Below are 15741 nucleotides of genomic sequence, written 5' to 3' on the forward strand. Positions count from 1 at the left end.
AATAAAAGGCTGTGACGTAACAAAATGTGGAAAAAGGGAAGGGGTCTGAATACTTTCCGAATATACAGTACATACCGCAAAAAGTGGGTAAAATAGCATGTAAATATTATTAAAGTGGCCAGTGTTTAATGACTCTATATACTGTACATAGGGCAGAAGTCTACCTACCCGGTGAACATTTACAAAAGTTTGACAGTTCTATAGTTAAACTTAGAGTATTACACTTACAAATCATTGCAGGTATATCATATTGATCAAAAACCCAACTAATCCAAAATGCTAATATTGGGAAACAGATATTCATATTCAACATACTATCCACAAAAATCTCCATTATTCTATATTATTTCTAGCCAGAGGGCCTCCATTTAGGCTACCCCCATCACTAATAGCTCAATATAGCACCATAATACTTGTCACACAGTGTGGGGGACGAGATGGTATGTGTGTATATGATTGTGCAGATGGGGGGGTCGTTTCCCTCCAGATCTGTCTGAAGTTAATGGAGAAGGTGCTTTGACTGGCGTGACAAGTTAAGTAGAGGGAACGGGGCCATTGTCTTTCAAATCAGCTGTCACTTGGCTCGCCTTTCAGCAGTTTGACTCACTACCTGCCTGGTTAATGATCGAGCCGCTCACCGCTGCTGGAGGTGTAGGGCCCACCAACCCACCACTCACAAGAACGCACACACAAACACACACACACACAACCCCTTTAGGACACACAACATCACACACAGCAGGACAACAGCTGATTGACAGATCAGCTAACTGTGGTGTTTTTTCAAAGAAAGAGAGGAAGGTGATTTAAATTAAAGGGAAGAATAAGAGGGAGAGGAGGTGTGTTTGTGTGGGTGGATGGGAGGGAGGGAGGGAGGGAGGTTATGTGTGTGTTTTGGGGGACAGAAGGAAAAAGGGAGAGGGGGAAGAACAAATAAAGATGCAAAAGGTCTATTGCTTATTTTTCTGTATGTTCTTAGCAGTCTCTCCGTGAGTAGCTTCCTCCCCCCGAACTTGCCGTATCTGACTGGCTGGCCGAACATATCCTATCTGGCCATCCGGCCTGTCCTTCTGGCCAACTTGGCCTATCTGGCCAGCCAACCAACCTTATCCTATCTGTCCGGCTGGTCGAAGTTATGCAATCTTGCCAAATTTATCCCGTCCGGGATAAACTTATGCTATCTGTTCGACTTGTCCGATCTGGCCAGCTTAAGCTTTCTGATCGAATTTCCCTGTCTGTGCAGGCGGCCAAACTTATCATTTCTGTCCATCCGGCCGACCTTAGCCTATCTGTCCGGCTTGTCCTTTCTGGCCTAATTTACATAACTGGCTGACTAACCCTATCTGTCCGGGTAGTCAAATTATCCTATCTGCCTGGCTGGCAGAACATATCCTATCTGGCCAGCTGGACAATGTAATCAAATCTGTCCGGGTGGCCAAATGTATCCATTTTGTCCAGTTGGCCCTATCAGACCCTCCGGCCGAAAATATCCTATCTGGTCAGCTGGCCAAACTCATCTTATCTGGCCTATTTGTCAGGCTTGTCCTAACTGACTGGCCACCCAAACTTGTCCTATCGGTCTGTCTGGTTGAAGATATGCTATCTGGCCAACTTCGCCTATTTTTTGACCTATCTGTCTGGGCAGCCAACATGATCGTATCCGTCTTTCTGACAGACCTTATCCTATCTGTCCAGCTTGTCCTATCTCGTCAACTGTCTCTATCTGGCCAGCCGACTGAACTTATGCCACCTGCCAATAGACGTATCTGTCCGGACGGCAGAACCTATTATATCTGTCTGATTTATCCTATCTGGCTGATTTGGCTTATCTGACCAGCCAGCCAACATTATCCAATCTGTCTGGACAGCGAACTTATGCCATCTGGCCGAACTTATCCTCTCTGTCCGTCCGGCCGAAATAATGCTATCTGTACGAATTGTCCTTCCTGTCCTGCTTGTCCTATCTGGCTGACATAAATGTTCTGATTGACTTCCCTATCTGTCTGGGTGCCTGACCTTATTCTATCTGTCCGGCTTGTCCTATCTGGCCAAATTATATTTTTTGTCCAACTTGCCCTATCTGAACGTACAGTATCCTATCCGTCTGTCTGTCCGGCCGACCTTATCCACTCTGGCCTGCCGGCCAAACTTATGCTATCTTCACCTATCTGGCCTGCCGGCCGAATTTATGCTACCTGCCGACTTGTCATATCTGGCCAACTTAACCTATCTAGCCGGCCAAAACTATTCTATCTGACCGACTTGACCTATTTGGCCTGCCAGCCAAACTTATCCTATCTGTCCGGCTGGTCGAACTTATGCCATCTGCCCGACTTGTCCTATCTGAACTTACACACAGTATGAATGCACACACTTACATGCTGACCACACCGCTCCTGTCGAGTGCGCAAATGTTGCAAAATACATTTACACATGTATGTTATTCAATCAATGCACCCACACTGCTTGTGTGTGTCAACGACTTCTGCGTAGCCAGGCACTAAAATAGAAATTGGTTCTATTTGTGACGCTTGACTCGCTGCAAGTACCTCCTCTCCCATCTCATTGGTTTTTAGGAACATATACCCACATGCCAACTCCTCATTGCTTTTTAGGAGCATATACCCACATGGGTGATTGAAAGAGGAACTGAGGTTCACACTCCAGGCCAGTTGGTGGTGGTAATGCACCTTAAAGTTGGTTGCCAACCGCCATATGAAGTCCAAAGAAGAAAAAGAAGCCTGAAGTAGGAGAGATTACTATTACCACCTTTTATCTGTGGATTAATTGTCTGAGTAGAGGACCTTGTGCACTTCAAGTAAAATAACCCAGGACAAATTAGCTAGCAACAGCAAGCTAGCTAGCTGAATTGCCATAAATGTTTAATGCTTTTCGACCTGCCCCCAAATTAATATAGTTGGTTCAGAGTTTGTTTTGGTATTTCAACCCATGTGTCATGATCACGTCTTGTGTGGGTGGACAAAATCAACATGCACGCGATGGCGCACACACGAACGGTCTGGTCAGCATGTTAGAAAATAGGGTTTTGCAGCTGTCACCATAGGATAACTGTTGTTGATTCCAGCAGACCTTCTTATCCAGAGCAACTTACAGAAGTAATTAGGACTAAGTGCCTTGCTCAAGGGCACATTGGCAGATGTATCACCTAGTCCGCTCAGGATTCGAACCACAACCTTTTGTATACTGACCCAACACTCTTAACTACTAGGCTGACCTCTGTGGAAAGGGTTCTACATGGAACCCAAAAGGGTTCAACTTGGAAACAAAAGGGAACCTTCAAAGGTTCTTCCATGGGGACAGCCAAATAACCTTTTTTGTTCTAGATAGAACCTTGTTTTGTAAGAGTGTAGCATCTTCTTTTACACTGATCACTTTTTCCCCCATTATTCTCTGAAGACATGGATATTCATCACTGCGTTTGCTGAAACTGATCAAAGCCAGGCCAGACCAAACCGTGCCAAGCCACAACAGACCAGGCCACAATTAACGTGAGCGTACACTCATCTTTGCTGTTGTATGTGTATGTGTCTGTGGAGAAAACAAAAACAGACAACAGACAAACAATACAATTGAAGTGCAAATATTTTGTGAGCGTGTGTGTGTGTGTGTGTGTGTGTGTGTGTGTGTGTGTGTGTGTGTGTGTGTGTGTGTGTGTGTGTGTGTGTGTGTGTGTGTGTGTGTGTGTGTGTGCATGCACATGTGTGTTTGTGTGTCACAATCAACCAGAGCGTTAATGGCGGTAGAGCTCTCCCTTGGGCTGTAGTTTTACAGTAAAGAGCTATAGAAGGGAAAAGAGAGGGAGAAAGAAATGAAAGACATTCCGACGCATAATGAGCAACTCTTATGAAAGTGAAATTGCCTCCCCTGTTGGACATTAAAGCAGTTGCAGCCCCCATTTGGGTCCCCCCAATCCCAGCTCACCCACCCCCTGGTTCCCCCTTGCATGCCCATGGAGACTTGATTTCAAATGGAAAAATTAATGGGAGAATAATAGCCCAGGGCCTAGCTCTCTTCCCTAGGCTGGCGTCTTACTTCGTCTACTGAGGCAAGGGAGGGGGGAACAACATTTTGCTCCATTCTGCCCACTTGGCCTGGTATTCCACAGTGACACACACACACACACAAACACACACAGAGACACACACACTCCTGGGATCATACCCCCCTACACTTACACCACAGAGGGCTTAACTCTCAAATATTGGTAAAGGGGCTGTGCGGATTTCAAATAAATAAATAAATGGAGCAATGATTAGCAATTCCCCTGACAGTCCTATCAATGCGTTTTATATTCATTTTCACTTCCAGGAGAATATTTCTGCTGCTACAGTGATTCTGTGCACTTTCCAAGCTTTTAACGCCACCCCCCAAACTTTTATAGAATGTGTGAAGTGTGATTCATAGGAAAAGCTCTGAGAAAGAGTGATATCTCTGAATTTTTTATTTAACTAGGCAAGTCAGTTAAGAACAAATTCTTATTTACAATTATGGCCTACCCCGCCCAAACCCAGATGACGCTGGGCCAATTGTGCACCGCCCTATGGGACTCCCAATCACGCCCGGATGTGATCCAGTCTCTGAAAGGGACATGATATTAGCTAGACACCATTTTTCACTGGACCACTGGTTACTAACCACAAAAAATGTTTAAAGCTCTTTGTTTACAAACTACTGGCCACATACACATTGTTACTCTGAAAACCTGACCCTACCTGCTGAGAAAGTAGCCCTGGAAACACACAGTATGTTGAAGCAGATTCAGAGTTGGTTCCAGGCATTATTAAATCAAAGTTAAGACACTATTGCTTTCAGCCTTATAACAGGAGCCTGTGTGTGTGCTCCTGAGTGTGTATGCAGTGTTGCAGTGTCTGTGTAGGTACACATACCGTAGTGTGTGTGTGTTTGCATGTGAATGTGTGTGTGGTTGGGGTAGGGGGTCGGTAGTTGGGAGTTTAAGAGCGGAAGAGGAATCGGTGTAGAACTAGTCTTGATGTTGGGGAAGCCCGCAAGCGTTTTCTGTTCAAACATTTGAGAGGACTAACCTGCCAAGCCGAAGCCGAGAATGAGGAGGTGGTGCCTGGGCGGCAGGATTCCCGCGCTTCCTGTTTCTCCTGACTTTGAGGAATTTTTACAGTGAACAAACTCCCAAAGCTCCACTCACACACCCCGCCACATATACCTGGCTCAGCAAAACTAAAAAAGAGAGAGTGAGATGGAGAGAGATGGAGAGAGGAAAAGAGGGAGAGAGAGACAGAGAGATAACTTTCCAGGCACAGAGGTACAGAAAGAGAAACCTTGAAGTCACCTTGAGTTCGTTGGTACCACACAGATCTTGAGAAATCTTTCCAGACTGGTAGAGAAAGAGAGAGCTTTTTCTCAATGACTCACACATCTCAAAGTCTGGAGGTCGCGTTAAAAGGGGGGATAACTTTCATTTGCATGCATTTTAAAATTATTTTTGAACATTTCAACATATACCAACTTGACCCAATGGCCATGGAATTAAAGTGCAAGCGCACTTCCACCTTTGCCATAAAGATCCAGGCCACTTGACAGAAGCCGTTGTATGCTCATGTACATAAAGGCTTCACAAGTACACACAAAGTACTGTACATAAACATGAGTCCAGGGTGGTGATGCTGCTACTCCTTCAGCCTAGCTCTATAAACACACAGGTCAACCCATTTGATGACATAAAGACGAGTCCAGGGTGGTGATGCTGCTACTCCTTCAGCCTAGCTCTATAAACACACAGGTCAACCCATTTGATGACATAAAGGTCCAGTGAACCTGAGCACGATGAAACCATCTTAGACACTGGTCCTGCTTGCCAAACCACCCTCTTGATGTGGCCTACACACTACACAGTAGTGCCACAGACAGAGATGAGACACCTCAGGTGAACACTGTGCTGTTCAAGTCTCCGTTCACAGGTTGAGATCATTTGAGAGAACCCAAGAACGAGAGAACAAAAGAGAAAAAGAGGTAAAACAAAAGAAAAGTGGGTGGAAGTGTGTCTGGGGTAGCATCACATGCCGATGCTGTGACACACATCTGAAACAAATCGACGCCCTCTCTTTCTCCTCCCCTCTCTCTCTTCCCCTCTCGCAGTGTGCCCGCGGGGCCGTGTAGCGTTAATTGCTGCCTCTACACAGCCCCGAGTCTGCCACACACTATCTAATGCTCGCATCAAAGAAATCACGAGCTCAACTTTATGAAATTTTTATTCAATATGTTCACTTCTCTTCCCTTTTCCCTCTTTCTTCCTATTCCCCACCTTGGCCCTCCTCTCCCTTTCCACCGCCGCCACCAAACAGACAAGAAAGAGTCTCCCTACCATGTTTTCAGCTTTACTTCCTTCCTGCCCAGAAGCACTGCTGGTGAATCTCGTTAGTTCTCACAGTCAACTTCTCCTCTCCGCTCTGCCAGGAGCTAAAAACCTGATCGGGGAGAAAAAGGGATAAAATGAGAGAAAGGAAATAAAAGAAGAGGGGAGGAGAAAGGGGGGCAGAGATGAAGAAGTTTGGCTGCTGAGGTATTCCACAGAGCTAAGTGGGAGATGGTTGATATCACTTAACTAATGAGAAATAAGATGCAGAGAACGACACAAAGGAAAGAGCAGATAGCAGAGGGTTATTCTCTCCCTATGGACATAGTCAATACGCACCGTGCTACAAGGCTCTTTCATCATTATGACTGTTTTATTTGGATCCACAATGGAACATTGTGACTCTTAAAGAACCTATTTTCATCATATATTTATACATTTGCAGGACATGAATCCATAAGTGTACGTGATACAACAATCTATTCAGTGTTCATCTTCACATACATCAGCCTAGATTCTAAGCAATCCTAGCTTTTCTCTTATACCATCCAGATGTGATCATCATCCCTATTCCCTTTGTAGATGAGTTATAAGTTAACATTTTACTTAGTCTCTTCTCCTACCTTGCCCCCAAGTAGACAGTCAGGCATAATCATGGTTGGCTTAAGATTGATGTACCTTACACATTACCAACTCTTCTTTCTCTCGCTCACACACACATTTGGTCATCCATCAGAGCACGGAGTGTTGTTTTTGCCCCCACATAGCTCACTCAGGTATAAATCACATAAGCTGATTTCAAGGTTCAATGTTTAAATAATTAAAGAGCTTTAATTTATCAGGATTTAGCACCTTCAGACAAGAGAAATAAAAAAAAACAAATGAAAAGGGGTAGAGGGATATAGGAGAGATTCTTAGAGTATTTGGAGAGAAAAAAAACAAGACATGAACACATTTATCACAAAGATTTTTATTGGAGAAAAAAAAAAATACCAAAAAAAAAAAAAGTACAATTATGCAAAACCAGATTGAGCCTCCGAACCAGTGCTACTTCAGCTGAGCGTGACTTATCCTATAGTTACCACAAGTTCGTAGATTTTAAACGCAAGGCTTGCTTAAGAAAAATTACACAATTAACATTTCTCAAATTATAAACAAAAGCCTTCATTAACCAAGCTATTGATTGAGTGAGCCTAAGGAAAATTATGCATTTTATTATTTTCAACCTCCACTTATGAAAATCAGTCAAAAATGTAAATCATTCAATTTCAATGTTATTTTCTCCCCTCATACACATTCCAGGACTCACCCTTTAAAGTTCCATTATTTCCTTGACCACACGTAACTGATCAATGTATTAAAACTTCAAGTCGATGTATGTTTTATGAACTTGTGGCAGTAACTCTGGAATAATGTGAACGCTCTGTAAAATAGAAAGATACAGTAGCTCTACAAAGCCAGAACAAATCATTTATTAAATAGGATACGCTTTCACAAATAAAAACACATTCTTTAATGATGCATCTGAATTTCTCATCCAAATGTTCACCATCAACATTAGGGCCATGTTCAAGAGGAACGGATAGCAGAACAGTTTTGAATTAGAAAAAAATGTTCTTATTGAATAAGTTCGTACCCTAAATATGTTTTCTTATTTCGCTGCTATTGAAAGCCACCCAGCTATGGCAGAGCAAGGGTGTCACCCAGCTATGGCAGAGCAAGGGTGTCACCCAGCTATGGCAGAGCAAGGGTGTCACCCAGGAGTCAAGGTAAGCAGGCTTTTGATGCAGCCCAGTACTTGATCCATCTTATCGTGGTTCATATTGAAGACTATGAGTAGTTGATTATTCGAAACAGGTGTGTGTGTGTAGGCTAGTGCTGGACCGGAACGAAAGCCTGCACTCCTAATAGCAAGTCTAGAGATGATGCTGAAAATGGAACAGTGCCTCTAATATTAGATGGAGAGTGATGGAGCTCTACTGCCCTCCTTTGGCCAAACATGGGGAACTACAGCCTACTGGGTGCCCATAGCAGTGCATCAAATCCAATTGTCCAATGATAAACTATATAAACGACAGATACTGCCTGATTGTATGAGGTTCATACTTAATATCTTAAACAATCAATACTAAATAACTTAGATGTCTTAAATGAAAGCCATCTACCAGCAAGAGGGTCTAGCATGTGCCTCAAACCACGAGAGGTTACACGGAGGAATGCCACATTCAAGGAATATGGCTCTTATGTCACATGCATAGAAGTCCTACTCTCAGAATGCAGCCTATCCCCATAGTCAGTAGTCTAGGCTCCGAGGCAACACACTGACCCATGTCTCTACTTGGGAGAAAATCAAAAACGATACAGTAAAAAGACAAAAACACTACTTAAGTTTCTTGTGTGAACAAGTGTACACCACAGGGAGAAGGTTTGAGACTTAGACATCTATTCTCATCAGAAAAAGTATTTAGAGTACACATTATATAAACAGTCCTCCTGGAATAAGAGTTACTGGCAGTTTACACCTTACAATGCTTTCTCACATTGAAGAACAAAGTCTCATTGCATTTTGTTGGCAAAGGGTAGCCACCTAGTGGTCAAAGCCTCTTATTGCAGAATCAACAGTAGCAACCTAACATAACTTTGGGAGTCAGGTACATTAGGCCTAAATAACAATGTCACCAATGAACAGATCAACATCATAATGACTCAGTGGATTATGAATGAGCTTACAACACGCTTCCCTGGAGAGATACAGGGACATCACTCTTCTACCACTCCTACACCAGAAAGCACATTAACTGTGTTCAACTTGTATTGGTTTATTTATGTTTTAATGAGAATTGTCTAATATTAAAGTGATAAGAGGAGTTGTTCAGTAGGGCTCAAAGCTTCCTGGTTATGCAGGCAGGAAGTTGCACCCACCCTTAATATTCTTTTGCCTATGGTTACACCATTAGCCCAGCTCAAGGAGGGTGCAGTGCAGTTCCCCCCCACCCAAATCCCATTTTCCTCCATCCTCCAGACATACACCACCTCAGTTCTCCATGAGGGAGCGTTGCAGAGCCTCCTGGATCATAGTGTGTTCATCTGTGGAGTAGTCCTGGAGAGAAAGGAGGAGAGAGGGGGAATAATTAAATAATAAAAACAGATGTGTACAATAACAGAATTGTGGCCACTGCGTCTTAAGATCCACTTACAACAAAGGTGTCATAAGAGAAGGTGTGTCTAATCTTGAGGTGCTGGAAGAAGTCAGCGCTCCTGTAGTTAGGGTCTCCCCAAGGCATAGAGGCACAGATAGGACACACCTGCAACAGAATAAAACATTTCTCATCTGGACACGAGTCTTCAGCTCACCCTCACAAGTAACATTAAAAACACATTGTGTTAAAGCAGCAATAGACATGCACACTCACACGTCCAGCCTTTCCGTCAAATGTACGTCCAGATTTTTACAGGCCTTATCTAATAGACACCCAATTGAATGCCGTCTCACGTAGGCTAATGTTTCTTTAGGAGTGCCCACTGCCGATTTACACCACATTAAAAAGTGACAGCAATGATTATTGAGTGGAGTCTCAAAGAGCCGCTAGTCCCTTTTAACAGCGACACACATTTCAACAAATAAACACCCGTTTCAAATAAACGTCTGGTCTAAATTAACCATTTGAGTGAACTTCAGCGAGTACTGTAAATATTGAGCAAAATAAGAAAGGAGAGCAGCATTGCCATGGATGAAACAGCACAGCGATCAGACACGGTCAGAGCGATCAGACACGGTCACAGCGATCAGACACGGTCACAGCGATCAGACACGGTCACACCAAATAGCAAGATCTTAGTCTCACTTTAGTATTCAACATTTTGCACTGTTTTTATTTTATTTTTTAGCTACTATACCAGATTAAAAGATGGGAAGTAAGCTGCATCATTCACCTAAATACTCCTTGTTGGTGGAGTAGTATGACATTTCTGTAAATTATATTTTAGGTAGATTAATCTAGCAAAATATAATTAATGGTGAAGGGCACTGATATGGAAAATCTATATAGCATTTTTTCAACACTTCTCCCGTGTGCACACAGCGGAGTCCTTCACGGACTGACTGGCCTGGTACCAGTTGAGACGATTGCAAGTCTATACATTCTTTTATCAGCCAAAAGCCGTCAATTACCGGCTAACGTAAACACTGACACACCTAGCCGTTCTCATGCCCCCCCATCCTCCACCACACCCTGCTTCTACAAAGGCTCAAGCTATGACTATACACCTTGGCAGGTATTATTTCCTTTTCTCCCGCTAGAACACTAAAGTGTGTGTGACCGTCAGCGGCTAGGAAGGGACTCTGGTAAGGTAGTAAGTCATACAGGCTCGTGGCAGATAGCGGTGTGTGATGATTTAGGACCTGCTCTGCAGAATGATTGAGGAGCACAGTGGAGCGGCTCCAAAAGACTCACACATCCCAAAGCACCTGGTTTTACAAGCCATCCCTATTCCATACCCCCACCCTCCCATCTTTCTGTCATCTTGTTTTCCTCTCTTTGCTTTCTGTCAAGTTCTCCCTTATTCTCTCCCTCCATCATTCTCATTGTTTCTATGCAACATCTCATGTTACACCCGTGGCTGTCACAGACTGCATGCATTAACAGTAACACACCATATCTGTCCTCACGCAATGAACAAAAAAATACTGGAGAGGAGCCAATTATCAGCAGGGTCACATTTCAGTGAGGACCCCTTACCACGTGGCGCGTGTCCCGGGCATGCTGGGAAGTGCAGTGCTCCACCAGGCCGTCCTGGTCAAGGTTCTGGCAGTTACAGTACGGGCAGGAGAAGGTGAAGCGATTCGGCAAAGGGCTAGAGAGAGAGGGGAAGGGGAATGAGGACATGTTGGATATGCTAAAGCAGTGCTTCCTTTGTTTGTATTATACAGGACCATGGTCTCTATAGACGAGCTAGCTGACAAATCTGGGAAAAAAAATGTGAACGCTTCAATGGGGCAGTGTGTTGTGATTATGGACAGCCAGATTGCTAGCTACAGAGGTAGCTCGTTTCAGCTAATTATCTTGTTCTTCATACTGTGTCTTGTTTTGAAATGTGACTGATATGTCTATGCTACTATGGCAAAAAAAAAAAAAAAAAAGCAAAAAAAAAAAAAAAAAAAAAAAGAATCACTAGCTAACCAACTAACAATGTATTTGAGAGACTACAAGTGCTCATAGTTCAAATGTATTTATGTTTTCAATAAACATTGAAGACATCTAAGCCAACCCCATCTGTGTTGTTGCTAAACAACCAGCACGTCTATGTGTCTGTGCCCATCACTATGAAACTCAGTGTTTATGCAATAGTACATTTTTTTAAAAGTGGATATTTAGAGCCAATACAAAAGTTGAGAACCTATAAAGATGGGTTAATCATCAATACATATATGAATAGCTTAGTATAATATTATAAGTCCATAAGTGGATGATTGAACAGCATTTCTGTGCATTTCTGTGCCACCACTCAGGCTACACCCTCCCCGTCTCACCCGATAATGTTAGGCTGGGTCTGGGCAGTGGTCCTGACCCCCTCCTCAATGTACTCCTGGTACTTGGAGCAGGCTGCCGTGTGGCCTCTCATTTGGGACAGGCCAACCTGAGAGAGACAAGGAGGAACCAGGCCTCAGTGCTAATGGTAGCGCAGTATGTTCAGAAACATTGGCATAGACTTTTGTGCACACATACAAATACAGGGCATTCAGAAATTATTCAGACATTCAATTTTGTTACATTACAGCCTTATCCTAAAAAGGATTAAATAAAAAAAACATCCTCATCAATACACACACAGAACCCCCCCATAATGACAAAACAAAAGCAGGTTAAGAAATGTTCACACATTTATTAAAAATTAAAACAGAAATGCCTCATTTACATAAGTATTCAGACCCTTTGATATGAGACTCAAAATTGAGCTCAGGTGCATCCTTGATTAGAGTCCACCTGTGTTAAATTCAATTGATTTGGAAAGGCACACACACCTGTCTATATAAAAGGTCCCACAGTTGACCGTGCAAGTCAGAGCAAAACCCGAGTCATGAGGATGAAGGAATTGTCCATAGAACTCCTGGACAGGATTGTGTCCAGGCACAGATCTGAGGAAGGGTAACAAAACAAATTCTGCAGCATTGAAGGTCCCCAAAAACAGTGGCCTCAATCATTCTTAAATGGAAGACGTTTGGAACCACCAACACTCTTCCTAGAGCTGGCCGCCCGCCAAACTGAGCAATCGGGGGAGTAGGGCCTTGGTCAGGGAGGTGACCAAGAACCCAATGGTCACTGACAGTTCCTCTGTGGAAATGGGAGAACCTTCCAGAAGGACAACCATCTTAGCAGCACTCCACCAATCAGGCCTTTATGGTAGTGCCCAGAGAAGCCACTCCTCAGTAAAAGGCACGACAGCCCGCTAGGAGTTTGCCAAGAGGTATCTAAAGGACTCTGACTATGAGAAACAAGATTCTCTGGTCTGATGAAACCAAGATTGAGCTCTTTGGGCCTGAATGCCAATCGTCACATCTGGAGGAAACCTAGCACCATCCCTTCGGTGAAGCATGGTGGTGGCAGTATCATACAGTGGGGATGTTTTTCAGCTGCAGGGACTGGGAGACTACTCAGGATTTGAGGAAAAGATGAACGATGATTTAAATACAGAGATCCTTAATGAAACCTTACTCCAGAGCACTCAGGACCTCAGACTGGGGTGAAGGTTCACCTTCCAACAGGACAACAACCCTAAGCATACAGCCAAGACGACACAGGAGTGGCTTTGGATCAAATCTTTGAATGTCCATGAGCGGCCCAGCCATCTCTGGAGAGACCTGAAAATAGCTGTGCAGCGACGCTTCCCATCCAACCTGACAGAGCTTGAGAAGATCTGCATAGAAGAATGGGAGAAACTCCCCAAATACAGGTGTGCGAAGCTTGTAGCGTCATACCCAAGAAGACTCAAGGCTGTATTCGCTGCAAAAGGTGCTACAAAGTACTGAGTAACGAGTCTGAATACTTATGTAAACGTCACATTTCAGTTCCTTTAATACATTTGCAACAATTGTCCTTGTTGGGTATTGTGTGTAGATGAGGGGCTGTAAATGTAACAATGTGGAAAAAGTCAAGTGGTCTGAACACTGTATATACAATTCACTCCCTCCTAATTCCCTTGACTATTCACATTGTTTAACAAAACGACAGCATGCTAGACACACCTGTGCTCCGCAGCCCTTGCAGGCCGCCACAGAGGTGTGTATGAGGGCATCTAGGTCAGTGGCTTTGGCCCAGTGACCCAGTGCTGCCCTGCACACGGCACACACTGGCTTTTGGGGCCGCAGGCACGCCTGCAGACAACTTTGACAAAACCTGGAGGGTGGAGGGAGAGAATGGAAAGGAGAGTGGAAGTGTAGAAAATCATTCATTGGCTAAAATGCAAGTAGCGGTGAAGGAAGTTTCTGATGAATTTCAATGGCGTGGAGTCGAGACCAGGCTTGGTGGAATCTAGTTCCGGCTACACTAATTTGCCAAGGCCAATACTTACAATCATTTAATATTATGAAACGTCCGCCTTATAGCCATATTTGTCCTCTGTAGTGTGCTTTTCTTTGCTGAAATCCATACTTTTTATTTAAATAAGCGTTAATCAAATACCACCGCCGAATGTTTCCTTGTTGATTCAATGGCCACATGCGCAGTTACCGTCTTTGAGCAACAGCAATTAGCAAACAGTCAATGCCAGTATTAGATTAACGTTTATTGAAAAAGTATGGATTTCAGCAGGCAAAGAATGGCACGCAACTAAAGAGGGCAAACAGACAAGCTGGGCGTTTCATAAAATGTTTTTGAAGTATTGACCTTGAGCAAATCGATTTAGTGGGAGTTGGACATTGGTTTAGTTAATCAGAAACTTCCTTCACCATGGATTGGAGTTCAGTCCGCTGAAATGAAAGCAAACATCTATTTATAGGTTATACCAACGAATTGTTCAATACAGAAGGAAAACAAAGTTATACGTCTGGCATCACAAATAAACGTTAGACCTCTCTCTGTTTATCACCGACAGTTTCACACTGTACTTTATGAAATTCTATGACGGTGCGAATGTTTCATTACAAAACGCACTTCCGTCACCGAGGAATAGTCCTGTCATTTGAGGACATTGGGTTTTGTAGTTCTTTAAAGATCTACATTAATGAATCTCACACATTATTCAACTACAAAACCCACGATTCTTGAACCCCATTTCTTGACGTAAACAAAACTGAACGTAAAGCAGATTTATGAACTTACAAATATCTTAAAAACATAACATTGAATGCCAAAATAAACATTCATGGCTAGCTAATTTTTAATTCCTGTCAGAAGTAGTTAGCTTATGGGTATACATACATACATGCTCAATCGTTTAGCTAGCCAGCTCACAACAGATATTGTTGGTGGGCTGGCTAGTTCTGCCAAATAGCTAACGTTAGACTGCTCGTTAACTTGGACGATGTCAAGCCAGCTTCGTTAATAGACAAAAATATATATTTGTGTAAAGATACTCACGTATGTCCACAGTGTGTTGTGACAGGGCTATCAAAAATCTCCAGACAAACCGGGCAGAGGAACTCTGTCACGTCCCTGTCGCCTCCAGAAACATTTTTCTTCTGCTGTGCAGAGCTAAAGGATCCTAGCATCGCCATTTCTTCTCTCTCTCAGCTGTCAATTTGGGGGACCTATTGTTGCGTTCAATACAACTGGGTGTATTCATTAGTCGAATTCCGTAGCGAAACATTTGATCTGTTGCATAACGTTTTGCAACAGATGAAAGCGGGTTTCCAATAGATAAGAAACACAGTCAAAATTGGTTTGAAAAAATCCTGAAAACAAAATGTAGCTTTTGGGTCGTAATTGAAAGTTAGGTTTTAGTTTAGGGTTAGCAGTGTGGTGAAGGTTAGGGTTAAAATCTGATTTTAAGAAGATACATTGTAGAAATGGGCGGAGCTTAGGACTTTGTATCAGTGTTAATTAATGACGACTGGTTTACCGTTTACTCTAGGAACCAAACGGAAGCTTATAACATAGCGAATGGAACCAAACAGAGAATGAATGACATACCCGAATTTCTCCAATATTAACTCTTGTTTCCTTTGCAAAAAGGTAACCGTTTTTAGTAAACTATTTCTGATGCAAAACGTTTTGCAACAGATTAAACGTTCTGCAACATAATCCGTCTAATGAATACACCCCTGAAAACAAAACGAAAAACGAGCTCATGCTGCATTCATAAACAAGTGGAAAGGTGGTAATTGCCAGGGTTGGGAGTAACGATTACATGTAATCCGTTACATGTAAGGGATTACAAACAACTGGTAACTAATC

The 15741-nt window shown here is 43.2% G+C and overlaps 1 protein-coding gene across 1 annotated transcript; it reads right to left on the bottom strand.

The window, feature by feature from the left end:
* Positions 1–7299: 7299 nt before the first annotated feature.
* On the bottom strand, positions 7300–15302 carry rnf114 (ring finger protein 114). The gene is made up of 6 exons (XM_035738094.1): positions 14926–15302; positions 13593–13743; positions 11880–11986; positions 11089–11203; positions 9547–9654; positions 7300–9449 (listed from the first exon to the last, which is right to left on the bottom strand). Exons 1-6 carry the CDS (start codon positions 15060–15062, stop codon positions 9384–9386), a joined length of 684 nt encoding a protein of 227 aa, XP_035593987.1. The 5' UTR covers positions 15063–15302; the 3' UTR covers positions 7300–9383.
* Between the last annotated feature and the right edge of the window lie 439 nt (positions 15303–15741).

Source organism: Oncorhynchus keta, chromosome 27 (assembly GCF_023373465.1).
Source record: "Oncorhynchus keta strain PuntledgeMale-10-30-2019 chromosome 27, Oket_V2, whole genome shotgun sequence".
Lineage (NCBI taxonomy): Eukaryota > Metazoa > Chordata > Actinopteri > Salmoniformes > Salmonidae > Oncorhynchus > Oncorhynchus keta.

Bases quoted from the DNA above. Each gene is read 5' to 3' on its own strand.
- rnf114 (XM_035738094.1), bottom strand. From the start codon at position 15,062: ATGGCGATGCTAGGATCCTTTAGCTCTGCACAGCAGAAGAAAAATGTT. The intron at 11,204-11,879 runs GTGAGACGGGGA...CTCTCTCTCTAG, and splicing joins ACCCAGCCTAACATTATCGG to CCCTTTGCCGAATCGCTTCA. The intron at 9,450-9,546 runs GTAAGTGGATCT...CTTTCTCTCCAG, and splicing joins TCTCTTATGACACCTTTGTT to GACTACTCCACAGATGAACA.